The sequence below is a fragment of the Choloepus didactylus genome, chromosome 21 (genome assembly GCF_015220235.1).
Source record: "Choloepus didactylus isolate mChoDid1 chromosome 21, mChoDid1.pri, whole genome shotgun sequence".
NCBI classification, from domain to species: Eukaryota; Metazoa; Chordata; class Mammalia; order Pilosa; family Megalonychidae; genus Choloepus; species Choloepus didactylus.
This window is the reverse complement of record NC_051327.1, coordinates 1,379,506-1,407,136: the sequence shown is the minus strand read 5'-3', so window position 1 is coordinate 1,407,136 and position 27,631 is coordinate 1,379,506. Positions and strand designations below refer to the sequence as shown.

Genomic DNA, 27,631 nt, shown 5'->3' with positions numbered 1-27,631 from the left:
TGGAGGCTAGCTGCATTATTAGAGCTGGGCCAGAGAGGCACCTTGCTGCAGAAGCCCCAAAGAATGATGTTTTCTCTAGTCCTTTTTGCAGTTTTTCCCAGGGACAATTGTCAGCCCGGCACATTCATGCAATTTCCCAACTGCCAGTGGGCACAGGCAGTTAAGTTGCTTTAGCAAAACATCTATTTTAACTGTTTTCTTTTCAATTGAACATATGCACTTCTTTTTTTTTTTTTTTTTTTTTTTTAAATAGAATTAGATTTTGTGAGTCACTGAAGGACAGAAGTTACTTCCTCCCCAAACTTGCTGTCATGGCCCTGCAGTTACAAGGCATGCTGGGAGGGGAGTCAACCCAGAAAGCAAGAGGGGACACAAGGGGGAATGGTACCCACTTGTAGAGCTGGCCCCTGCTGGTGTGTCCATTGAGCCCCAAGAGTGTCCAAAGGCCCCTGGTCTGTCCAGGTCAGCTCTGGGATGGCAGTATGATTTGGTATAAGGTCATTGCTGTGAGAGGCCCTAGCAGTTGTCTTGGTCAGGGATGGTTGGGTTGCAAGAAACAGAACACCTTTTAGCCCCAAACTAGCTCATACAAAAAAAAAAAAACAACAAAAAAAGAATAAGAAGAGAACTTTATTAGAAGGCCACAACACAAAGGCAAAAATGCATCTGGGTCTCAAGAGGAACTAGAATCTGTAACTTGAAAGCTGTCTAAAATAGATTTCTATAACTCTTTTTTCTTGCTTTCTTTGTTTCTCCCTGCTTGTAAACATGGCTTCCCTTGCCCCATCTACCAAATTCCCTTAGTTGCAATTCATACTCATAGGAAAGAGAATCTGATTGGTTCAGCTCAGGTCAGATGTTTATTCCTAGCCCAATCAGCTGGCAATTGGCTACTACTAACTCAACAGGAATCTCTGTGAAAGTGTTGTATCTACAGGAAGGAAATGATTGATTCTTGGTTCAGGTGGGAGGTGCCATCTTGATTCAAGGCAACGAGCTGGGTCAAAGCAGGACATAGCCTGCTGCTTGGGATATTCATATGGCATTCAGTGTCTCCAAGGATAGGGAGCTGGTAAGAGCTTAGCAGTTGTCAGGGCCTTAGTCGATGAAGCCATCCAAAAATCTTGAGCGCAGGAAAGGAACCAGGAGAGTAACCCAGGCATGTAGAGCTGGGTGGTTAGGAATAGACACAGCCTGATGTGTGATGATGGACTTTGCATATTCATTCAGTAATAAAAGGTCTATGGAATTCCAAGGAAGAAGAGAAGTGGTCTTAGTCTTTGAGAAGTTTGCTATCTATGTGGAAGTTCAAGGCTTAGAAAGTTGAAAAAGAGAGGACCATCGAATGCTTGATTCTGATAGTGATTATAGGCTATAAAATAGAGGAAAGAAAAGATATGTGTGATACATATTCTTGACCATACATTTATTTGAGTGAGGCTCTGATTTTGCATGGACTAGTTGTGCATCATTTTATGTATTCCTGTGACACCCTTATGAAGGAAAAGCTATTATAATCTCCTTTACAAACATAGAGGAAGTTTAAGTAACTGACCCAGGGTCACAAAGCAAGTTAACAGTATAACTGGGACTTGAACCCAGGACTAGCTGATGCCAAAGTCAGGGCTCTTAACTGCAGCACAACACAACTTCTCTGAAGAGAAACAGATGGAGCTGTGCAATAGAGGGAACAGTTTGCAGAGGGGATTAATTCTCTGACCAGATTGGAAAATCATTAACAACCATTAAATAAATAAACTCTTACTCTCCTTAGAGCATGGGATGTAGAGTTGCCCTCACTGTTTGTTTTCTCTGTCCATAATGTGTTAGTAAGAGTGGCAGGTGTCTTGATATCTGTACTTAAGGTGGTTACATAAGTGAATATCCTTGTTCTTAGGAAATATACATGGAAGGAAATGTCTAAATGTTAATGTGTTAAAGGAGCATGAAGTATACAACCTACTCTCAAATGTTTAGAAAATAGATAAATAGAAAGATCGATGGGTTGGTGGATAGATGAATAGATGGGGTTAGATAGAAGGATGGATGGATGGGTGAATGGGTAGGTATGTAGATAGATGAAATTATACCAAAAATGTGTTAAAATGTTAAGATTGGTGGATCTCGATATCTGGGGAGGGGGTATGTTGCAGTTTTCTGTATGGGTTTTGTATTATTTTGCAACTGTCCCATAAGTTTGAAATTATTTCAAAATAAAAAGTTTAAGAAAAAAATGGGCATCACACCACACCCTACTTTCAGCCATTTTGGAGGAAGACTGATTTTCTCTTTGAATTTCCTGCCTTCTCCTGGGGCCTCTCAGGTAAATTCTGCACATGCCATTCAGCCATTATTTTATGCTCCAAATTTGGGAAATTTTGTCCAGCCATTTTGCACAATGCTACAACAGACATTTAACTTTATTTATTTACTGGTTGAAAATGAGAGATAAAGGAGAACAGGAATTTTAAATTAACTGAGCTAATTTCAAACTTAGAGGACCAGGGCAATGGCATGGTGAAGAGTAATAACAATGACAATTTTGAAGAGGCACTTTGAAAGTTGAGCAGACTGGCTAGTTTGAAGAGAAAGATGGTGAGCTTGCCTTTCTGAGCTTTTAATTGGAGTTGACAGTGGAACACCCACGTAGAAACGTCCTGTAGCCAGCTGGAGCTGACTGGAGCTCAGGAGAGAGGGAGAGCATAGAAATATAAGTCAAGATTCAACAGCCCAGAAAGATGAGAGTGGAAGCTTTGAGCTGGACAAGTCCTTGTCAGAGAACTGAGCAAGTAGAAGAGAGTCAAGTGGGACCCCAAGTCACTACTCAACAAATACTTTCTTATTTTCATGTAGTAGGGTCCAGCAAATCAAAAGCCACTGGATGTGACTATAAGAAAGATCTTTGGCAGTCTTGAAATAATTGTAGAGGATGAGTAGGGAACAAAGCCAAATTTCAGAGAGCTTTGGAGGGGAATAATTATGTAAGAATTGGAGGCAGTGGGTGAGGGCTATTTCGTTAGCAGAAGCTACCATAGCTCACTCTTTGTGCTTCTCATGCAATTTATTTTATCACATCCTATTTTAGATTTTGGACTGAGTTAAGTTGTATATTTGTTTAACTACCTGCAGATTCTGAGTTCTCTAAGGTTGAGGTCTGTATGTTACTTATGCTTTTTTGCCCCTTTAACACTTAGTACCATGACCTGTATATAACAAATGCTCAATAAAATTCTAAAACTCACTTCTTTGCTCAAGATTGGCTCTCAATTGCCTCTGGAAGTGTTTTCCTAACTTTGATGTTTTCCGCTGTGGAGTGGGAGATGAATTTAGTGGTATATGGACAAATTGCCTTTATTTTAAAAATAAGTCATTTAATGGAATTGATGTACCAGAGCCTGACCAAATATAGCATAGAGATGATGGATTTCAGATGTGTATTTATTTTTTACAGTGACAATGATTTTCATTTCTGAATTTGGTATGAAGTTTTAAAATTTTCAAATAATTGCACTTAGGCAAAAAAAAATGAGAAGTATTTAAATATAAGTACATATTAGCAGAGACAGTAGACAAACATGGTAAAAATCCTTAAGTTGGTTTATGCAACAACTGAAGTTTGGGTGGATGGCCTTATGCAGTGTACTGTCATCTGGGCTGCCCCTACTTTGCCCCTTCTCCTCTCTTGTGACCCTACGCATTCTCCTCTCCTCTCTAGAAATACTATCAATAAAATCAGGGGCTTGAGGGACTAGTTGTTATTTTCCACAATGCACATTAAACAAACAGAAAACTTTCAAGGTAAATATATATTTATCCATATCCCACCTGAAATGATCTCCCATCTCACTTTGGGAAGTTTTGCCATTTGGAAATTTCTCTGGTTTCCCCCTCTTGGCTGGGGAATCCTTAATGCCAGGCACCATCAGTTATTCATAGTAGCGTCTCTGGCACGTAGACTAGTGCCTGGCATAGAATGGGCATCATTAAGTGTTTGTTCAGGAAATGAAAGGACAGCGAGATGCCAACCATAACATTTAATAGCGGAGACATTGGTGTGCCGAAGCCAGATTCAGAACGGTCCAGAGATGAGGATTTCAGGGTTTCCCTGCATATGGTTAGTGGTAGAAATGGACACAGGACATGGAATTACCCACAGTGGAACCATCTCCTGATTTGGGATTCTGACTAATGAGTTTGGGGGGCAAGTTGAATTCTTCCAAGCAGAAAGCAAGCAAGTGAAATTTTCCCTTGCTTACTTCTCTCTCTCTCTCTCTCTCTCTGTGGCCGATGCCATCTGCTAGTTTTAAAAATAATTTTTAAAAGCAAGTGTTTTGGTTCTCTTCAACGTGAAGCAAAGACAAATGCTATTTTTAGGCTTGTTTTCTATCAAAAAACCCCCCAAAGAACCAGGGACTGGGTGTTGGCAGCTCTGGTTTACTGTCTTCACTCTGCCACCAACTGTATGTGACCTTTTTGCAAATCTCCTATGCCTTGGACCCTGCAAACAGTAGTGAGAATTCCACCTCCCTGTCTACCTCTCATTAGGTATGTTGAGAGGGCAAAGTAGTGTTGGTCTAAGTCCTTTGACACGTCAAAAGAAAATTGGTTAACCTGGGCTCCTCCTCTGTAACTGTTTTGCATAGAGCAGGCTCTCTACCTTCCTTCTCTCCCCTCCTGGACTGGAAGTTCTCTGAGGGGAAGGATATACCCAGACATCCATATGATGTCCAGCACAGAACCTTACATGTCAGGTATACTCTCTGGAGGCAGCATAACGCAGAGGTTACAAGTGTAGGCTCCAGAATGGGACAGACGGGGCCCAAATCCTGTTTCTGCAACTGACCATTGGCAAGTTACTTAACCTTTCTGAGCGTCAACTTTCCCTCAAAGGGAGGAAATGGTAGTACTTGTCATATTGGGTTGTTTAGACATGTAAGTTGGATAAAATATATAGAGCACATAGCTCAGTGCCTGTCATACAGTAAGCACTCAAAAGATGGTGGCTTGTTTCATTATTGCTATTATTACAATTATTAGGCACTCAGAATTTGCCAGTAGCCTATGATTGTTATATATAAAGTACATTTCTATGTGCTATAAGGACAATCTTTTTAAATGGTGGGATTAAACGTTTGTCATGTGGCCAGTATCAGGTAGACAGTTTAATACTCTGTGGGGCAGGTGTCATAACGCCCACTTTACAGGTGAAGAAAAGCTGGAGCTTAGAGAGGTTAAGTAACTGGTCAGCATTCCACAACTAGTAACTACTGGAGCAAGACTTCATATCCTTTATTGATTTCAAAGCTGGAACTTTGGCCCCTTCAACTTCCCCACCATGCCTCCTCCTGGCCTTTTAAGCCCAGCACAGTGACTTTACAATTTTGAACAGCAAACCATAGTAAGAAGTTCATCTTACATCACAACTTAGCCATACTTACATGTAAATATAAGCAACACACAAATTTCACAAAATAATGCTTAGTGGTACTCTGTGCAGGGCACTCTGATAATCCCTCTTCCATTATTTTTCTTTTTCATGTTTAAAAAATTGATCATGACCCACCAATTTGATTTAATGACCCACAGAGGGACACAACTTTCAGTTGGAAAACACTGGTCTGGCTTAAAAAAATGAGTAATGCTAACAGGACATCACGTTTTCATCTCTGCAGTTTGCAGGGCTGAGTATGTTTTGTTAGAGCCCCTCAGTTGTCTGAGAGCTAGAGATAATTACATTATCCCCATTTCATAAATGAAGATATAGAGGCTCCAGGATGAAAGGGGTCTTCCCAAACCCACCGAGCTAGAAAGTGTGATGCCAGGGCTCCAACCTTCTGACCCCACGACTCTGCTTTGGAGGCCCACTAGCTCCTGCAGCCTTGAGAATCACTCATTCATTCACTCAGTTATTGTTCATTGAGTGCTTGCTATGGACAAGACATGGTGCAGGGTTCTTGGTACATAGTGAAAAGAAATTGGCTTTGTGGAGCTATCAGTCATATCTGGCTTTAAACTGTTTCAGAATGAGAATCGAAGTCCTATATGGCTCTTCATGATCTGCCTCCATCACCTCTTTAGTGTCATATCCTACACCCATTTCCCTCCTCCGCCTTCTCCAGTCACACTAGCCTCCTTCCTAAAGCACACCAGGCCTGGTACAGCCTCAGGGCCTTGGCACCAGCCATGTTCTCTGCTTGGAAAGTTCTTCCTCTAGCTACCTGCATAGCTAACTCCATCACCTCCTTCAGGTCTTCACTGAAGCGTGTTCTTCTCAATAAGGCTTACCTGACCACTTTGTTGAAATTGGAGCCCCTATTTCCCATCCCATCCCAGCTGACACTCCCAATACTCTGCCCTATATATTAATAGCACATAATGCCTTTTAACATTCTATATAACTTATTTATTATGCTTAGTGTTTATTGTCTTTATCTGTCTACTTTTAGGAGAATGAAAGGTAAAGGCAGGGAAATTTCTTGTTGTTCACTGCTGTATCCCCAGCACCTAGAGCCTGGTACCTCGTAGGGCTTTATAAATATTTTTGAATTAATAAATGGGTGAATAAGGAAATGAAGTAAATAATCATCCAGTTAAATATATAATTATGGATTGTGGTACATGATCAAAGGAAAACTCACCAAGGGGCATGGAAGAATATATCCAGTGGATCCAATTTAGATGGGGGCTGATTTTAAGCTGAGAGGATGAGAAGGACTTGTGCTCTTTACAATTTAGCTAATGCAGAACCTGCCCTTGCAAACCAAAGGAATGTGGCATAAAGGAATGATTTGATCAAGCAGCAGTCATTCATTCATTCAGCCAACACCCTTTGATGGAAGAAGAGGAGGCCAGTCACGTGGTAGGTGCCTTCCAAGGCACCTGTCTCAGTCAAGGCATTCAAGGCATTCAGGGTCCTTCAAGGCCAACTCCATTTGTATTCAACCCCAACAGCAGCCCTAGGGCATTATTATCATCTCTATTTTACAGATAAGGAAACCCTGATGTTAAATAACTTCTCCCAGTACACTCAGCTATCAGGAGGCAGAGCTGGGCTCTTGCACTCTCTGAACACCTACTGTGTGCAGCAATCAGGAATGAGACTTACACAGATGAGGAAGGCATAGCCCCTGACTTGAAGGTGTTCATAGTCTCCCTTGAAAGACTTGGTGAAAAAATTCCCTAAATGGAGTATAGATTGTTTTTTCTCTGCCCTCAATTCTTTTACTTCTGGATTTGCCCTCCTGGATTGGATCATTCTTTTTTTTTCCCCCATAGCCACAGTGTTAGTTATCTATTGCTGTGTAACAGAGTACTGCAGAACTCAGTGGCTTCAAACAGTAAACATTTATTCCCTCGTGGTTTCTGTGGGTCAGGAATTCAGTTGTGGCTTACCTGGGTGACTCCGGCTTGGGGTCCCAAATGAAGTTGCAGGGAAGCTGCCGGCCAGGTCTGCAGGCATCTGAGGGCTTGCCTCGGGGAGGAAGGACCTGCTTCCACGGTGGTTCAGTCACAGGGCTTGGGGAGCTGGTGCTGCCTCTTGGCAGGAAGCTTCTGCTCCTTTCTATGTAGACCTCACAGAGCCTCTTGAATCTCCCCATGACAGCACAGCTGGCTTCCCCCAGAGTGAGTGACCCAAGAGAGGTGCGATGGAAGCTGCCATGCCTTTCATGTCCTAATCCCTGGCGTCCACACTCGCTTTCAGAGTAACTGTTGGTTACATAAATCAGTCCTATTAAATGTGGGAAGGCACTGTACAAGAGCATGAATACCAGGAGGTGAAAATCCTTGGGGGGCCGTCATGGAGGCTGGCTTCCACAGCTACCTACCACCTGTAATACTATTTACTTAATATTTTCCACCTTCATTCAAATTAGCCTCATCCTAAGTAATATTATCCATTAGAGACGAGATTAATGTGCTTATTATATTTTCCAGTGAAAACGAACATGAATAGCTATTAATTAAAGAAAATATACAAATACTCTACTTGGGGTAACACTGAGCCTGGAAAATAGGTCCTACCAGGAAGTCCTGGTTGTTTTGATCATGAATCCCAGCTACTCCCTGCTTCCCATGTGGAACCCGAGGAACTACAGAATGCTGATTTTGCCGTTTGCTCCCTTCTCCCAGGACCGCCTATACTTTGTGATGGAGTATGTGAATGGGGGTGACCTCATGTACCACATCCAACAAGTTGGCCGGTTTAAGGAGCCTCACGCTGTGTAAGTGAGAACCTGGGCTGTACGGTTTCCTTGGGGAAAACAGATGTGATGTTAGTGCCTTTGGGGTTTTAGCCAAAGAGAGTTTTTATTCAACATCTGGGACTTACTTGTTAGCAAGGTACTGCCAGGGGAGAAGGGTATTCTGCTTCATATGGGATGCTTCTTTCTTCCTGCCCACCAACTAAGAATGTGAAACTCTTAAAAACCCTTCTATTTTCTTTGTGTCCAGTTCTTGTCCCTGATACCTAAGGAAGCCCCTGTAGCTACCTTGGGGAATATTTTTGTAGGTTTTATTTGTTCATTTTCCAGTACTTACTGAGAGCTTACATGCCATACCCTAAGTGCTTAATAGACACTGTCTCATTTAATCTTGAGAACAACCCTGGAAGCTGGGTGTTCTCATTATCTCCACTTTACCAACAAGGAAACCACATTTTGGAAACTTGCTCAAGATTGCAGGGCTATTGTGAGAAAGATCCAAAATTCTGACCCCAGCCTCTTATGCTCCCATTCTCCCTCCTGTATCACTCTCCCTCTCAGATACCTTGACTCCAGGGAGAAGGATCCAGTTGCCTGATGGCTGTGATCTGTGGTTCCTGGGAGGGGGAGACTCTGGTCCCAGGTTTTTGGAAATGTGCTTCCCCTGCCAAGTCCGTTCTCTCCCCTTCAGTCCCCAGGGCAGCTAGTATCTAGAACAGTCTCATCATATTACTCCCCTGCTTGGAATTCTGTGGGCAACTAGGAACATGGCAAGTCATAGGACTTAGCATCAGATTAGCATCCTAGTTCTCTCTTAACAGAAGCTCCCTGGCTCCTGTTCAGTCCGGTCCTGCCTCTCTCTTCTCCCACCTCTTGAGGTTTGAACACTAGGTTCTGGTAGGGTTTATATTATTGTATTTCCAGATCAAGCCATTAGTATATGCCAACACAATGCTTATGGGTCCACAGGGTCAGCTCTTCTTTTACTTCTAATTTCTAATTGACCACAGGCCTTAATTCCAGTATCACAGAGACATATTGTCAGGACTCTTAGCAGAGTTCCCCAAAGCCTGCCCAACCTTTACAATATAACTGGGCTTTCTATTTATCTTAAAACCCCTTTTCCTTTTGGGCCTTCATTAGAAGCTTACACTTCAGACAGATGCTGTTTCCAATCCTGGCTGTATCATTCCTTAGCTTTATAATTTAGCCAAGTTATTTCATGTCTCTACGACTCTGCTTTCTCATTTGAGGGACAATCCTAAAACTGACTTCTTAGGGTCATTATGAGGATTAAATCAGATAATGCCTAAAATGATGCTAGGTAGATGGTAAGCATTTTATAGGATGTTAGCTGTTATTATTGAGATATTTTAACTTGCTATAGTCTGAAACTATCATTTTCTACCCAGTTCATCATATCCTATGGCCCCCTCCCCTGTATGCAATTGTTGAGCCTCTGCCCACCCTCAATTTGTCCTTAAATCAGCTTCCTAACTCTCCTAACTCGTAATACACCCATACTCTCAGCTTTTTACGAGATGTGTGGCTGGCCATCCGTGGTGGTACTCGAATGCTCTCTGCCTAGTTCCTTGTTGTATTGAATCCTGAGGTTTTCCAAGCATATGGTGTCCTTGAATTTTCTGTTGCTTTTTTTTTTTTTTTTTTACATTTCCAGATTCTACGCTGCAGAAATTGCCATCGGTCTGTTCTTCTTACAGAGCAAGGGCATCATTTACCGGTATGTGAACGCGGCTGTACTTTCTATCTTCTCATTTCTCTCAACTCCTCCCTTCCCTGCATCTCTCTTTAACTGCTTTTAAAATTAGTATCCATAGTGGGGGAGGATCCTCCAGGACTAACTTGGGCATGTGTTCTGCCAGGCAGCATCGCCCACTGCCCTGGCAAAGTTTGGGCAGCTCTATATGGCAATAGAAATTCTCGATGGACTCTGCCACCAGTGATAGTTTGGGGTGCTCAAACATGAGACATTTTCTCTAAGGGAAGGGAGCTCACCCATGGGGCTCCAGTTCATCTTTCTCTTGCCCATGAGAGATTGTCCACATTTGAGGAGCAAGCATAGAAGCTTGATTGGCAGAATGTGATGGATCATATTATTATGAAACATTTCTCTTTTTCTGCTTTACAGCCACAACTTGGAAATGGATCTCTCAGTAGCTTGCCCCAAAAGACAGGATTAAATTCAGGATTTGGCGTTTGCTCATTTTTGGAGGAGCAAGTGTATGATCATAGCTGAATGAATCATACCATTTTTTATTTCATGCAATGCAGACTCTTGAGTCCGGGGCTACTATTTCTTAGCAAGGCCAGGGTGTCCAATCCTCCTTAGGCTACATGGATGCGAATGGCATGGTCAGTGCAGGATTGGGCTGGTCTGTTATACAAGAGAGGCTGATGGGTGCATGGGGCTTCCAAACAGCACTTGGTATGGGCAAGGGGCTGTTTCAAAGATCATGGAGAGCCATGAAAATCTATTTCATTCATTCATTTGACAAATACTTATTGAGAGCCTACTCTGTGCTAGGCACTATTCTGTGTAGTAGGAATACAGCAGTGAAGGATACGGTCAAAAACCCCTGCCTTCGTGGAGCTTACATTCTAGCTATGGAACAGATAGCTAAACCATAAAAATGTAATCTGCCAGGTAGTGATGAGTTCTGTGGGGACAAATTAAGCCAGGGAGAGGGGGCTGGTGCGTGCTGCACGGGTGGTGGGCTGCTGCTCATTCTGTAGGGGGCCTGTTGAGTAGGGGCTGGGAGATGAGAGAGGACCTGTGAGTCCTGGGCCTCTTGTAGGAACTGATGAACAAGGGCTGTCTTAGTTTCCTAAGGCTGCTAGAACAAATGACTCCAAACTGGTGGCTGAAAACAACAAAAATATATTCTTTCATAGTTATGGAGGCCAGAAGTCTGAAATCAAGGTATCAGCAGGGCCACGCTCCCTCTGAAGGCTCTAAGGAAGAATCTTTCCTTGCCTCTTTCCAGCTTCTCTTCCCAGCATCCTTGGTGATCCTTGGCTTGTAGCTGCTTCACTCCAGTCTCCATCTCTGTCTCCACATGGCCTTCCTCCCTGTGTGTCTATGTCTTTGTATGTCCTCTCCTTTTCCTATAAGGGTAACAGTCATTTTGGATTTGGAGCCTCTTGGGAATTGCATCATGTCCCCCTCAGAAAGCACGCTCAGGTCCTGTGGGTGTGAACCCATTTGTAAATAGGACCTTTGATGATGATACTAGTTAAGGGGTTTCCAAACTGAATGAGGGTGAGCCTTGATCCAAAGTGGCTGACGTTCATATAAGGAAAGGAAATTGGACACAGAGAGAAGCCGTGGGGAGCAGCCAGAAGCTGGGTGTGAATGGAACCCGGAAGAGAAAGAAGAATGCAGCATTGCCATGAGACAGAAAAACCAGTGGACCCCCAAAATTGCCAGCCAGCCAAAAGATACCAACCCTAGGAGGAAGCAAGCTCTCTAGCCTCTGAAACTGGGAGCCAGTAAATTCCCATTGTTAAGTCAACCCATTGTATGGTATTAGTTTCAGCCGGGAAACTAATACAGGGCCCACCCTAATCTAGTATGACATCATCTTAATTTAACCCTTACATCTGTAGAGACCCTATTCCAAATAAAGTCATATTATGAGGCTTCAGGTGGAGAAGATTTGGGAGAGGACACTATTCAATCCAATACAGGGTGTAAAAAGATGTACCCTGGTGTCTCAAGGCAGATAGTGGAGGTGAGACGATGAGTGCAGGTGGGATGGAGGGAAGGAAGATGGAGGTCTTGCCAGTGTCCTGCAGAGTCATGGGGCCTTTTATCACTCCTTGAAGAGTGTTATGAAATCTACTGGGGGAAGGGCAATCTTACCCTGAGCATATGGATTCCCTGTTTACCCCTGATGATGGAGGGCTGAATGTCCCTGGCACGTGGGAGATCCTAGCAAGGGTAGAAGAACAGAGAATAATAATATACATTTTAAATACTGCTGTCATTCTGCCCATGCTTGCCCTCCAGGAACATATGTCACCATGTGAGCATGAGATGGGACATGTGAATCCTCTAATCCCTCAGGTCCCCTGTTGACTCTCACAGTGAGAGCATCTTGTGCTGAATGTAATTCTGGTATTGAAAGGTACACATTGTCTTCCATATGACATGGCACTTAAATTCAAGCCAATGACTTCATCTTGTGCTTAACTGAAGAAACAGAGACCATGGGTAGTTTTTCCCTCTATATGATTTTCACCTTATGTGCTGACATTAGATCCTAGTTCCTTTGCAGGATGTGCCTACACTAGGATAGAACCAATCTTTCAGGGTTGTTGAGATTAAATATGGCACTACAGTTCCAGGAGAGGAAACGAGAGAAGAAATTATTAGAGTTCTGGTCTACTAGTTTGGGATTCAAGGCTAGCTTTCCAATCCTAGCAGGGAATTGAATTGGGATCTGGGGTCCATGGATCCAGGCATTTGGCCAGCCAGGCTACAGGATCCAGAAATAGTGGTCTATGACTTTGCATTTCCAGTGCTAATACCACACCTAACCAAAAATCTTTCTCTGAACCATTCTTTGCTTTCACTCATTCTTTCCCCACTATTAATGTAGTTACTTAGGAGACATTTACCACTATTCTAAGCCTTATCTTTGTGTACAGAAACAGAGTCTACCTCCTCCTATAAAGATTGAAAATGCTAGATACTCACTTTCACAGTGTTCCTGCAGCAAGGGCAAGCACATAACCCAGGCTCACCCCAGACCTTGACTCAGAAGCTAGTGACCAAGGAAGCTGTAGACTGTAGAATTGAGAGTAGCCACAGTAAGCAGCTGCATCTAGTTTCCAGAGGCAAGGGGGAGAAGCAGTTCTTAGCAACAAGTGAGTCCAGCATTAGGGATTAATGGAATAAGAGGCAAGGTCTGTGCCCAATGGCAACATTGGTGGCATCTTTATTGGACCAGCTTTTTGTTGCTATTAGCCATTGTTTCTGGTTGTGCAGTCTCCATGGATATTCTGTGATGTCCTTTCATAAATTCTTATTCAACTTTAAATAGCCACAGCTGGTTTTGTTGCTTGTCATCAAGTAGTCCGATTGACACAGAGTTCTTGAAATTGATAGTCAAGTAAAAACTGTAAAAGAAAAAAGTTACATGACAAAAGATGAATGACTTTGTAATTTCATAAAGATCACCTTCATGGTGAAGTCTTTTAAAATGTTACACATACCTCACTCCTTCATTTCAATCTCCAATTAATTGGATGGTTCCTAAAGAGGATGTGGATCCTCTTTGAGGACCATGCCTGGAGATGTTGGGTGAGGAGAGGAACAGATCTCCTTCCTGCCAAACTTGGTGTCAGATTTATCAATTGCTGACTCTGAAATGTGTGTTAATTTTGCCCTCGATGGATTTCAGGAAATGAAATCAATTGCCCTAGTCCCCTTTGCAAGCAGAAATGAGGGTTTATTACATCGAACAAAAGAGTGCAATGGAATAACAAAGCACTATTATGTGACAGTGAATAGAGCTGGTGTGTCTTTCAAGCCCAAGAACTGCTGGCTGTTGGCACTTGAAGCCCCTTATCTTGAACAAATGAAGATTTGTTAGAATAGACGCAAACCCCAATTGCCCCACTGCCTGTTTCTGGACATGTGGACAAGCTGAGGGACCTCATGGGTCTCTGTTAATCAACACAGAGACCTGGTGTGTTGAGGGGAGACACTCTGAAGCAAGTTGCTGCAAAGATCAGTTTTTCTAAGATCCAAGTTGGGATTCTGAAACCGCTGTGGTTGTAGATAAACAAGAAGTCTTGCTATGGGCAGCACCATGGACAGCCCCCAGAATAGAGGCATGTTGCTGTCAGCAAACAGTGGGTGCAGGTGGGCCTCCCTATAAAGATAAAGAGATGTCACAGGAACAGATAGGCGATGCTAGGGATATATTTTCAGGTTGTATTTTTTTTTAGTTGGAAGTGATGACAGCAACTCAATTCAAACTAACTTAAGGTCAAGGAAGCACTTATTAGCTGACATAATGAAAAGTCCATGGGTAGATCTGACTTTAGTCCTGAATGGATCCAAGGACTCAAATGATGTCATGTAGGTTCACTTCCTCTAGGCTCTGCTTTCTCTACAGTAGCTTTCTTCTCTCCATCTGATGACCCCTGGCAGTTCTAGACTTGTATTCTACCACCTGAGCAATCCCAATGTAAAAAGAACTCATCTCTTTCCTGCTGCTTCCAGAAGTGCTGGGACTGATGCTAAATGGCTTTGATTGGCTCAGATTGGGTAACATGCCCATTTCTGAACCAATCATTGTAATCAGCAGGATGGGGTATTTCCCCTGGACTGGCCAGGGTCATTTGACCCCTCCTGGGAGCCAGAAGTAGGGATCAGTACCACCCACATGACTTGGCTTGAGAGTGGGGGAAGGGTTGTTCTTCGAAGGAATATTAGGATGCTCTTACCACAGGTTGCTAGAATAGGAACAAACCTTAGATGTCCATCACCCAATCAAGATGATTTAAGGGAGAGATCTGAATTGAACAGAAGATCCCCTTACATCTCAGGAAGCTGGACTCCTCCATCTTCTATTGAGATTGGAAAATGTGGACCATGGATTATCCCCCCCCACACACACACACTGGTCCTGAAAAAACAGTTAACATTGGATTAGGTATTGAGAGAGGAGGAAGTATGTTGCATTGATCTGATATGGTGAGGGCTGTAAACATTCCCCAAAATATCAAGCTTTCCTGATCAATGCATATGGGAAATAAAAGAATGAGAATGTAGCACATATCCTTTAATTTAAATGTCACCTCCTTAGAGAGGTCTTTCCTGACATCCTGTTTAAAGTGACCTCTCCCAGTTACTGGTGATCCCAGTATACTCTTTATTCTCTCCAGGCCACTTATCAGAAGCTATAATAATCACTGTCTTAGTTTCCTGGATGTTATGACAGATACCACCACACAATGGGTTGGTTTAACAACAGGAATTTATTGGCTCATGGTTTCAGAGGCTAGAAGGCTGGCCTCCTCTTTGGGTCAGTAGCCTTTTGGCTGCTGGCAATCCTTGAGTTCCTTGGCTTTCCCATAATGTGGAGATGTCCTTACCTCTCTCTTCCAGGCTCCTGCTACCTTCCTGCTTCCTCTCCTCCCCATGGCTTTCTCTGTGTCTGAATTTCTTCTGCATATCAAGGACACTCCAGTAATCCAGATTAAGGCTCATCCTGGTTCAGTTGACCACACTTCAACTCAAAATAGCATTTTATAAGACCCTTTTTACAATGGGTTCACATCCACAGGAATGGGATTAAGATTACATAATTCAGCCTACCACAATGTTGCTTATAGGTTTGAATACTTGCTAATTGTCTCTTTCCCTACACTATATTTTAAATTTTAATAAGAACCAGATGTGTGTTTTATTTGTTCACAGCTGTATACTCTGCTCTAGGCATATCACATAGTAGGTATGAAACAAATATTTTTTGACTGAAAAAATAAATGGGAACTCTTGCATCATGCTCTGAGGAACTGGCCTATGAGAATGTTGAGCACTTAAGAGTTAAATGAGATTCTCTCAATCATTTTTTTTCCTCCATGATCATCAAAGATATTCAGAAAAAAATATTTTGTGTGTGAAAAAAATAGATGTTCCTGCCATATATCAGGGGTCCTTAATTTGCAAAGATTACCTCTTGGAATTCTCTTGGATGCCTGAAGCTTCTATGGACATGCTGCCCTTTGTTTAATTTTCTGTGGCTCTCTCTTTTCTCAGAACTGCTACCTCATTATTTCCTTTTGAGGCACTGCATAGTTGAATCTATGGGAAAAAAAATGATAGAAATTTGTGGGCTCTCTTTTATGTCCCTGCCACATTGTAAGCTATTGGAGGGCAAGGGCTGTTTTATATTCACTTTTGTGCTGCCACAACACCTAGCATAACATTTTGCACACAATGAATGGCTGTTGGTTGACTTGAAATAAATAGCGTTTAATCAACCCCCTAATTGTTATGTCTGCTGCAGTGACCTAAAACTTGACAACGTGATGTTGGATTCTGAGGGGCACATCAAGATTGCTGATTTTGGCATGTGTAAGGAAAACATCTGGGATGGGGTGACGACCAAGACATTCTGCGGCACTCCAGACTACATCGCCCCTGAGGTGAGAGCTGTCGGGACTCTCGGTGCACACCCGAGTTGCCTTCCTGTCTTCCCTGCTCCCTACATGGCTGAGTTAGAGGTGGGAAGGGTAGTGCGCAGTACCTGGCAAGGAAACCTCGGGCTGGTCCTTATCCTGTACTCTAAAATCATTCCTTTCAGATCACACATGCAAATTAACTTAGCACACATCCAGAAGCTCAAGCCCAAAATACATTAAGGTTTGGGAGAAAATTTAAATAAAACTCAAAAGAACCATTTACCACACATCAGTAAAATTCTTTGTCAAGATGCTATGGCTCATGGCCATATGATAGCTCCTAAGTATGACACTGAAATGTTTGTTGAGAGAGAGTGGGGCAGGGGGAGGGGAGGGAAGGGAAAGAAAGAAGGAGTCTGGGGGAAGAGAAGGAGAAATTCCCTGGGCTGACATGGGGCCTGTGAACTCATAGGCATGTGGCACTTGTGATGAACTCTGAAAGACTCAGAGTTTTCCTCTTCTGGTGATTAAGATTTAAACAGAAGAGTAAAGTATTTAATTATAGTGTTCCCTTCCCTTCCCAAAGAAAATGGTCAGGTGCCAAAAGGATTTTCCCAGCGTGTCATGGTTCAATAATTTGTGCCAGATGAAAATGTTCCTTTGTTCCCTGAATTGGTGCTTGGAAGGGTGGCATTTTGCAATCTGTTTCTGGAGTTTTTAGTGAAGGAATTGAGGGTGTGGTACAGAGTCTTAGAAATGGACATTTTAGAATTCCTCTTTTCTTAACTGTCAGTTACTTGATTTGTAACAATGCTGATGGGAGGTCCCATGCAATTAAATAGTTCAGCATAAAATTTAAAACCTACACACTCTTTTACCAAAGCATTTCTTCTAGGATCCTATTTTATAAACATACACATAGGTGGAAGAGTCCTTAAATTGCAGTACTATTTGTGATAATGAATAATAGGAGGCAACCTCAATGGTTCTCAATAAAGGAATGATTAGCTAAAATAAGCTATATTCATATTAGGAAATATTATCCAGCCTATACAAAAATCAGGTTAAATCTGTATGTACTCACTTGAAAAAATGTTCATTAATGTGGAATGGGCAATTGGCTAAGATTTATTTATAGTGTGGGATAGTATTAGGCATCAATTCAAAAGTTAGAGATATATGTAGATATGGAAAGACCTTAAACATGTATTACTGAGAGAATAAAAATAAAGATATAGAATGGTAACTACAATTTTATACCACTTATGGGATACAACCACAATACAAATAACATTGCTATATGTTTTCTGTGAGTATGCAAATGTGCACATAAAAGCATAGAAAATATGGAAGATTAAAGACTGACTTTATAACATTGGTTACCTCTGAGGGTGAGGGCATGATAAAGAGAAATTTAGCTCAATCTAATTAAATTTTTTGCAAGGTAAATGTATTTGTTTATTACTTGAGTAATTAAAAAGTAATCCTTTAAAAATTAATCCTTTTTTAGGGCCCAGTGGAGTTTTTCCCATGTGTCATACTTTGGTCTATTACACAGTTCCTTGTTGTGCCGTGAGCTCCATAATCTCTGGTTCTCAACTCTGGTTGCAGTTTAGAATCACATAAGGAGCTTCTAAAATGTAGGGTGCCCAGGACCCACATCAAATCGATTGAATCAGAATCTCTGCATTGTGGGGTCCAATATCTGTGGTTTTCAAAAGTCCCAGTTATAAAATAGTGCAGCTGCTGTGGAAAGTAGTTTGGAGGTTTCTCAAAAAGTTGAGCATAGAACTACCATATGAACCAGCAATTCCACGGTTAGGTGTATACCCAAAAGAATCGAAAGCAGGAACTCAGATACTTGTATGCCAGTATTCATAGCAACATTATTTGCAATAGCTAAAGGGTAAACAATACAGGTGTCCTTTAATGGATGACTAGATAAACAAAACGTAGTATACCCGTACAATGGAAAATTATTTGCCTATAAAAAGGAAAGGAGGATTGATACATGCTACAACGTGGATGAACCTTCAAAATATTATAGTAAGTGAAATAAGCCAGACACAAAGGGACAAATATTTTGGGATATCTTATGAAATATCTACAATAGCCAAATTTATAGAGACAAAAAGTAGATTAGAGATTACCAGTGGCTAGAGGGAGTGGTGAATGAGAAGTTAATGCTTAATGGGTACAGAGTTTCTGTTTGAGGTAATGAAAAATTTTGGAAATACGTAGTAGTGATGGTTGCACAATGTGAATGTGATTAATGCCTCTTAAATGTACACTTAAAAATGGCCAACACTTTAATGTATTGGAATAGCTAGAAGTAAATACCTGAAACTACCAAACTCCAACCCAGCAGTCTGGACTCCTGAAGACAATTATATAATAATGTAGATTACAAGGGGTGACCGTGTGATTGTGAAGACCTTGTGGATCACACCCCCTTTATCTAGTGTATGGATGAGTGGAGGAATGGGGATAAAAACTAAAGGACAAATGGGGTGGGATAGGGGGATGATTTGGGTGTTCTTTTTTCACTTTTATTTTTTATTCTTGTTCTGGTTCTTTCTGATGTAAGGAAAATGTTCAGAGATAGATTGTGGTGATGAACGCATAACTATGTTATCATACTGTGGACAGTGGATTGTATATCATGGATGATTGTATGGTGTGTGAATGTATTTCAATAAAACTGAATTTAATAAAAAAAAAATGGCCAACATGGCAAGTTTTAGTTATATATACCACAATTTTTAAAAATGTTGCCAGTTGATTGCGATGCGGGTAAGTATTGAGAGGCCTGAGTTATGTTACTGGTGAAATCACATCCTCCTGGAGCCCACTGATCAGGGGAAGGAGCTACAGGTCAGGAACTCATCCTGGCTTTGCCCTTAACTAAACACCTCACCTCTGGCAACTTCTTTCGTCTCCTTGGGTTCTATTTTCCTTTGTAAAAGGATTAACTGTTGGGTTGTCATGAGGATCAAATAAGACATGAAGTACTTTAAAAGTGTGAAAACACTTTCAATGAGAAGTGTTCTCACAGAAAGCTTTCCCTTTGGTCTCGTTTAGTTAATTCTCCTCAGAGTGTGTTTCTGATTTTAGAGTGGAAGCCGAGGTGGGGAGATGGAGTTCAATAAACAGCCAAGTTTGCTGAGATGCCTTTATTGTATAAAGCAAGCGGTAACTGAATTGGAGAACACTCTAGTAATAGCTAACATTTTGAGGGCATAAAATGTGAGAAGCACATAGCACCTCGTACAGCTGCACAAAACCCCATAAAATAGATGTTATTGTTAACTTCATTTTGTAGAGGAGGAAACTGAAGCTTAAAGAAGTTAAATAATTACCCCAAGGTCACACAGCTGGTGTCTTAGTCAGGGCTCTACAGAGAAACAGAATCAACAGAGTATGTATATATAATACATATAAATAAAAGATTTTATTTTAGAAATTGCCCCACATGACGGTAGGAATTGGCATGTCAGAACTCCTCTGCAGGATAGGCTGCAAGGTGGACACTCTGATGAAGGTGAAGTTGTATTCCCAAGGAGAAATGGGCTGGCTGAAGAAGAGGCAGGTATTCTTCTTTTGACTAATGAAATCCTCAGTTCTGCTTTAAGACCTCTAACTTACTGGATGAGGAGGCTCTTCTCATTGCTGAGAGCAATCTCCTTTGTTGATTGTAGATGCAGTCAGATGTAAATGCAATCAACTGATCATAGATGCTAATCCATCTACAAAATACCCTCACAGATGCTTCTTGGCCAAACAACTGAACATGTAACCTAGCCAAGTTGACACATGAAATTAACTATCATGGCTGGTAAATAGCAGAGTTTCAAAGTCTAGACTGCCTGAACCTGAAATCTCAGTCATTAACCTTTGCTATATCACCTCTTAACCCCTTTGATACAGCTAGTTTTATTCTCCTACCTTCCGAAAGATGGATGGTCACACAGCCTTTCTAGACATCCCTATGCTCTGGCAGTTTGGCAATATCTGTTAAAAATGTTATAACCAATTTGATCTACCAATCTTCTAGGAATTTATCTTAAGGAAATAATTGGAGAGATGTTCAAATATCTAACTGTAAGGCTATCTATTACAGCTTCAGAAGAATCCTAGTCAATTGGGAATTGACAAAATAGATTTTGTTATCCCTATTCAATGGAATGCAGTGCTGAGATAAAACCTGATTATGTCTGTGTACAAATAATAGCATGGAAAGTTTAAGTGAAGGAAACACTTCAGTAGAGGTCCATGTTAGCAAATTGTATATTTAAAACACACACAGACTGAGTTTAATATATAATCTTAGAAAAGAGTCTGGAAGGAAATAGACTAAGTATTAGTTACAAATTTTCTCTTAATAGAGGATTATGGGTGACTTGCATTTTATTTTCTAAGATTATCTATATTTTAATAAAATAAATGGTAAAATCGTAATAAATGTTATTACTTTTATGAGAAGGCAGTTTCTCTTCTTAAAAATACCATATCCATTATGTGGAGATAAAAAACATAATGCACATATTAAGTGCCTTGAAAAGGCAATGTGACATCCACAGAGGTTTGTCCCTGCTGCAGATGCCTTGTAAAGGATGTCTGTCTTTCCCTGATTAGCTAAAGTAAAGAAATAGTTGAGGTGGGTAGCGGGCTCCCTGTTAGCTCTTTTAGGCGCCAGCCTGCGTTTGGGACAGTGGCAGCCCCTGTAATCATTCGCAGTAGACAGGTGACAAAGGAAGAGCTGTCCCCCAACCAGCAGCAGTCCCCGGCCTGCCACACAGCCCTGCCCTCACTGTAGAAGTGCGTCTTCCGTTTCTAGCTGCAGTCTGCCTGATGGAATGCCTTCTGTTTTTCCAGATAATTGCTTATCAGCCCTATGGGAAGTCCGTGGATTGGTGGGCATTTGGAGTCCTGCTGTATGAAATGTTGGCTGGGCAGGTAATTGAATTTTAAGTGATTTGTAAGAAAAGTCCTCCCCCTCCTCCCCCACCATCCACATGGTTTCTTTAGTAAAAAGTGTAGGCTTGCTAATCAGCTCACAAGCTGAACCTCTATGACTTCCATCACCTTGGGGTTTTCACTAGCCTGTTGGCCATTTTTCCTAGGAAGCCTGGGAGTACGGCCTGAAGGGGATCTTGTGGGTTGGGCCTGCTTGTTTGTGGCATTTTGGGGAGTTCAGGCAGGGATCCCTGTTGTCCCACCCTCTCCTCTGTCCCACAGGCACCCTTTGAAGGGGAAGATGAGGATGAACTCTTCCAGTCCATCATGGAACACAATGTGGCTTATCCAAAGTCCATGTCCAAGGAAGCTGTGGCCATCTGCAAAGGGGTGAGTAAGCAAGCCCCTTGAAGCTTGTGGCCAGGACTGCCATGTGCAGTGGTGAATGAGGGCACCCAGCCAGGGGATGAATAGAGCCTGAACCCCACCCCTCACTCCACTTGCCAAACCGCAAGCCCTAGCACCAAGCTGCCACCTCCCAGAGGACGGAGAGTTTTTTTCTGATCTGCATGAAAGCACCATGGAGGCCTGTCTGCAGTGGCGTCTGGCTGCTGGCTGTGCTCCAGCCTCCAGCCCAGCACAGAAGGCTTATTGAGTGAATGAGGCAGGAAACACAGAGACTTTGCTAAGAGCTGGAGCCCGTGGGAAGGGGCTCGAGAGGTCTGCAGCACAACTCGGGCTACCCTGCTCGACTCTGCCCCTTCTGTGTTTAGTTAATAGCAAGAATGTGAAACCTGTGTTCTAAGAAAATATCAGATGGTGTTGGGTTTATTGGATTCTCTGGATAAACCTACCTGAATTCACTGTCCCAAACCCTCACCCCCCTCCACACACGAACGGCTGAATGTGTGTGCACATTTCTATACGTGAAGATTATGCAGATTGCACCTGTGAAGAAAGCAGGACATGTGTTTAAGGGTAAGAATTTCTGGTTATGCAGCTTGTGTTAGGCAAGGAGCTGCTTATGGTGACCTGTGTGAGACTCTGGAAGTCAGAGTCTTCACATTTGTTGCCATCAAGATGGCTTGAGGTGCTTTTTCCGAATGCACATATCTCAGCCTTACCCCAGAGATTACGCATCTGTATTTTGAAAAAATTCCCATGTGGCTTGAAAAACTTGAAAGATATTCTCCAAATGTGATAACTCTTCAACAATTTATAAAGATTATATAGTGACAATTTATAAAGATTATATAGATTCTTAAGACTCTATGAAAGTATGAAACAGTGCTTTGGAACCCCCGGAGAATTTGGCCTATGTCCCTTTATAAGGCATTAGCTCACCTACCAATCAGTGGCACTGGTGAGTTCTCAAGGTTAGAACGTTGCCATGCCTTAATGATGGGTTCCCACCTGTGTGTCTGATTAAACCAGTGCTGCTGCCCCAGATCCTTGGGCTGTTTGCAGTTGTCCCATCGCTGCAACTACCCAGCCCAGCTCTTCCTGACCAAGTCAACTGCCATATAAAATGGCTATGGAGATGGGAAGCTGGAAAACTCAGGCAGACCAGCCTCAGGCTGGCCCACACTTCCAGTTTAAAAGCACCTTGCCACACTGCCTTAGTGACTCACCGAAGCTTTGTGTTTCAGCTACATAGGCTAAGATGCAAATATCCCTGGAGAAGCCACATGCTAAGTTAGTCTCCATCCCTAACGTCTTAGAGTGAACTGGATGAAAGTATTTTCTTTGAAAGTATAAGGCAGGGAGAGGGAAAAAGAGGAACAGAGTGTGAAGACCCAGAGCTTCATTAGGAGCTTAAGCAAGGTCTAGAGAAGAAACTGGGCACAGACTAAGTCAGTACAGACCTTTGTAGTCATTTTAATGGGGGGTAGGGGTAAGGAGAGGTCACACACTCAGCTTTTAATTTGCTTGATAATTGCCAGTTTTTAAAGATCTGGAGCTTTACAGCTTCTCTTGAAAAATAAAATCTTGCCATATCGGTCTTTGATTCCTGCAAAGCCACAGTTAGCTGGAATGGAAACCATGGCCCCCTTTGGTGGGGCATGCCATCTCCAATTTGTAAAAGTCCCCAGAAGGCCCAGTTCCATCTGGGTTCAAATCCTGGTCCTGGCGTTATTAGCCATATGACCATGGGGAAGTTGCTCAACCTGATCTGTAAATTCGGGATACTAATAGGACTTACCTCATAGGGTTCTCTGATGATTAAATGAGCTAATGCATGTAAAGCACTTAGTATGGGACCTGGCATTCTGCTCAAAAGCCCTTGGGTTATCAGTATTACTATTACTCATGCCAGGCCCCTCTTGACATTTGGGTTTGTATCCCCTGGGATAGGAGTTTTTAAAGTGGAGGACTTTGGAGATTGAGAGATGCTTTGCAAATCTCGACCTTGCCACTTCCTGGGTGCATGGTCTTCCTGGCTGCATGTTCCTTTGCATCTGCATGCTTCTGTTTCTTTGTGTCTAAAAATGGAGTAATTCTCCTCATTTAGCAGTTTTTGAGAACATCAAATGAGGTAGCATAAGAGCAAGCTCCTTGCATGATGCTGGTGCACAGTAGGTGCTCAATGCAGTACACCCTCATTTTCTTCCCCCTCTCGACTCTGCCCTGCCTGGACAGCTGGGGGTGCTAAGTGGGTCATGGAGGAGAGAGGATTTTCCAGGTCAGCTGCATTAAGCTTCAGCTCCAATTAGCAGTTTCCCTGGTAGAGCAGATTTCTATTAATTTAAGACCCATAACCTTTGAGATTAACTGGGGTGACTTTCTTACCACTGGGTTTGGGGAACTTTCTGAATTGAGTGAAATGAGTCCAATATAGACTCTTTCTTCAAGATTGATGCTCAAAAGAAGGGATGATGCTTCAGGGCACAACCAAGTTTATCCCCTGAACAGCAGCACCAGCACCTCCCCACCTCCCGGGGATGCATCTGGGAGGTGATCAGAGATTGGAACGGTGGTTAAATCCTGCTGTCCATATTGCTTCAGGCACATCAGAGCAGAGTGAGGGAACCCTGCATTAGTGCTGGATGTTTCTGCAGTGGCTTTTCTTTACAGGGCATCCTCCTAGTTAGATGGAAATCGAAAACATTCTTCTTTCCAGTTGAAACAGTGTCCTATACATGTCCATCCCATTAAGGGCCTTATTTTCTACCATAAAAAAAAAAAAAAAATAGTAAAATTTGCTCAGATTCCCACTCTCACTTTGAACAAGCTTAGAGCAGATAGAAACTCCAAATGGGCCACGTTATACTGAAAACCTAAGATGCAGAGACCATATAGAAAAGTGCTGCAAAAGGCAAATATGTTCAAAGCCCGGCTCTGCTACTTAGCTGTGTGACCTTGGGCGAGTGACTTTACTTCTCTGGACCCAGTTGTGTTATTTGGAAAATGGGACTAATAGTTGCCGAGGCCTCAAAGTGTTGTGGTGTTTAGAGAGGTAATGTCTGGGAAGCCTTTAGCATGTGCCCAATACACTGAAGCCATCACTGTTATTATTATTCTGATGACAAACCAAGACCTCACAGCCCTTTCTTTACTTCCATCCTGATTCTACACAAATTCCAAGGTTTGGCTCAATCTGCTTACACTCCATAAACCTTTCCAGACCAAGTCAGGTCTCAAAGCTCTCCTATTTCTTTTAAAAGCACAGGTTTTGGAATTAAGCAGAGGTTGGATCCAGTCCCATCTCTACCACTTACTGTCTCTGGGGGCTCATGTTGGTTGTTCTCTCAGTGTCAACTGCCTTGTCATTCAAATGAGAGAAATATTATAGCACCTCATTGGGTTATAGTGAGAATCAGGTAAGATCATGCATGCAAATAAATAGCAGCTTAGAACATAAGTGCCCAACTATTTTTTTTCTCCAAAAAGATCAGGCATATGTGGAAGGTGTATGCTTTTGTGTGTGTGTGTGTGTGTGTGTGTGTGTGTGTAGTGGGAGGTAGTTTGTGACCACAAATTATCTTGTTAGCAGGAATCTGGCTAAGCTGAATGAGTAGGTGTGAATTATTGGATTCATCATTTCCCCACATTTGGCAAGTCCTGGTCAAAAGCTAAGGATTCTAAAGTCATGGACTACTTGGCATCAAAGTCAACTCTGGGAAGTTTCTTGGACTTGTATGTTCCAAACACTTTTGCTTCCTCTTTGGTTACCTTTATGTAGGTTGCTTGTTTGTTTGTTTGGATTTTTAAAATCATTAATTCCTCCATCTCTACTATGTGCATTTACTGAAATCTTGAGATCAGAGATGTTCGCATGCTGCTTTGGATTCATTTGCAAGAGGAAGCCTGTCTGGTTTCATCTCAGCGCATCTATTCATCTGATTATTTAGCACCAGCTCAGGGACCCAAAGATGGAGGTTTTTGATAATTAAGTAATTTAAATGGAGCACCAAAGAAACCTCAGTGGTGCTGAGTATAATGTGTGCTACAAGGGAATGAGCTGGGCTAGGTTTTGACTATTTAATGAGCTTTCCGAAAGTAATTACTTGAAACTTGGGTCCATTTGACTAATATTTTTTCTTCTGTTTTGTCATTTTCACAAGTGCTTTACTGAGAAATGCAAATAATATCTGAATGAAAGTGGCCTTTGCCTTGACTGAGAATGATCAAACTCCAGTTTTCCCATGGCATGGTGGTGGTGGTGGTGGTGGGGGGGAGTTGTAGATATTGAAATTGTTCTCTTTAAATGCACCAATAATTGCAAAAAACACTTTCTTGAACCAAAATGTATCATGTGACATTTCCAACTTGAAGTTTGGGACCACATTCAGGCTTAAGTTTGATTAACCATGAAGGGTCTTGCTGCAGAGGGAGTAGCAGCAGGCACTGTTGTTGGGTCCTGCTGTTAAAAAGACTCAGCTGGGAAATTATTGCTGGTATGAAAAGCAAAACAATAAAAATTCATTGGAACTCTTCACTGTGCTTTCTTTCCTAATTGATCGGAGTAACAGTTTGTGAGTGCTTCACATTACTTCTTCCGAAATCCATTAAATGCAACTTTTCTCTTTCTTTTGAAGCTAATGACCAAACACCCAGGCAAACGTCTGGGTTGTGGACCTGAAGGTGAACGTGATATCAAAGAGCATGCATTTTTCCGGTATATTGATTGGGAGAAACTTGAACGCAAAGAGATTCAGCCTCCGTATAAGCCAAAATCTGTAAGTAGACTGTTCTCTCTGACTGTCGGGTTACACATAGCACATTCTTTTGCTCTCCTACTGTGTGTGCTCAGAATGTTCTCTGAGGGGTCGACATTGCTGCGTCCACTCCACAGACCCTTTGTGCTCGCATTTATGCACAAAGCCACTAGGTTAAAAAAAAAAAAAATGGAGATTTCCATTCACACAGCCCGGACTTTGTACATAAGGAAATACAATTGATTTTGAGTTTTTGTTTTATCAATTCAATTATTGTAATTGTTTCAGCTGACAAATTTTGGGGAACTGTTCTTTGATGAGCAGAGTTCAGATCCGTTTTCAGACTATGATAAAGAATCTAATTTTGCCTTCATTCTTTCCTTGGTTCGACTGTGTCATTTTCTCTTCATACTGACATTGAAAAGGTCATGTTGTTTATCTCAACAGTATTTAAATTTAATTCTGAAACATACACTACATCTGAATCAGTAAATTAGACAGCCATTCACCAGCCAGCTCCCACCCAAGACAAAACAGAATGAAGCAGAAGCTGAAGTGGTTCCTGAACCTTAGACCCTCTTGGAAGCTTTGGGTATAGGTATGGCTTAGGGAACGTTTTTGTAGTGTAAGAATAAAAGTCCCACATTTCCCATAGTCATGTACTCATGGGGAGGGTTTTCTGTCCCCAGAGACTCAGCAGGGAGTACTTGTCAGCATCAGGGAGGCTGAGTTTGCACCTGATTTAATCAGAACTGTGATTCTGTTCGGAGGATATTTCTTTGTCAGGTTAAGTAGAGTGGAGACCGGTGACTTTATTATGCGTTGTAAAACTACTGACTGAGGTTGAAAGTGAACATAAATACTGTCATAGAAACCCAACATTCTAAGGGTCTTGGATGATAAAGATCTAGAAAATGATTTTGGTAATGATGGTTATTTTGATATTATTATTGTTTTTAATGCCTTGAGCACTTATGTGGCAGGCACCATACTAAGCATTTCATATGTAGCGTCTAATTAAATCCTCAAACAACCTATCAATGCAGGTGCAATATTCCATATTATCAAAGAGGAAATGGAGGCTCAGAGAGGTTGAGTGCTCTGTCCAAGTTCGCTCAGCAAATGTATGATAAAGTGAGGATTCAAACCCAGGAG

At 42.0% G+C, this 27,631-nt stretch overlaps 1 protein-coding gene across 1 annotated transcript in view; it reads left to right on the top strand.

The window, feature by feature from the left end:
- Nucleotides 1–27,631, top strand: part of PRKCB (protein kinase C beta) — a 364,546-nt gene that overhangs the window by 311,365 nt on the left and 25,550 nt on the right. Inside the window, exons 11-16 of the mRNA XM_037813650.1 lie at nucleotides 8,131–8,222; nucleotides 9,880–9,942; nucleotides 16,247–16,385; nucleotides 21,237–21,317; nucleotides 21,600–21,707; nucleotides 26,357–26,497. Coding sequence (XP_037669578.1) covers nucleotides 8,131–8,222; nucleotides 9,880–9,942; nucleotides 16,247–16,385; nucleotides 21,237–21,317; nucleotides 21,600–21,707; nucleotides 26,357–26,497 — 624 coding nt within the window. The remainder of the gene's footprint in view (nucleotides 1–8,130; nucleotides 8,223–9,879; nucleotides 9,943–16,246; nucleotides 16,386–21,236; nucleotides 21,318–21,599; nucleotides 21,708–26,356; nucleotides 26,498–27,631) is intronic.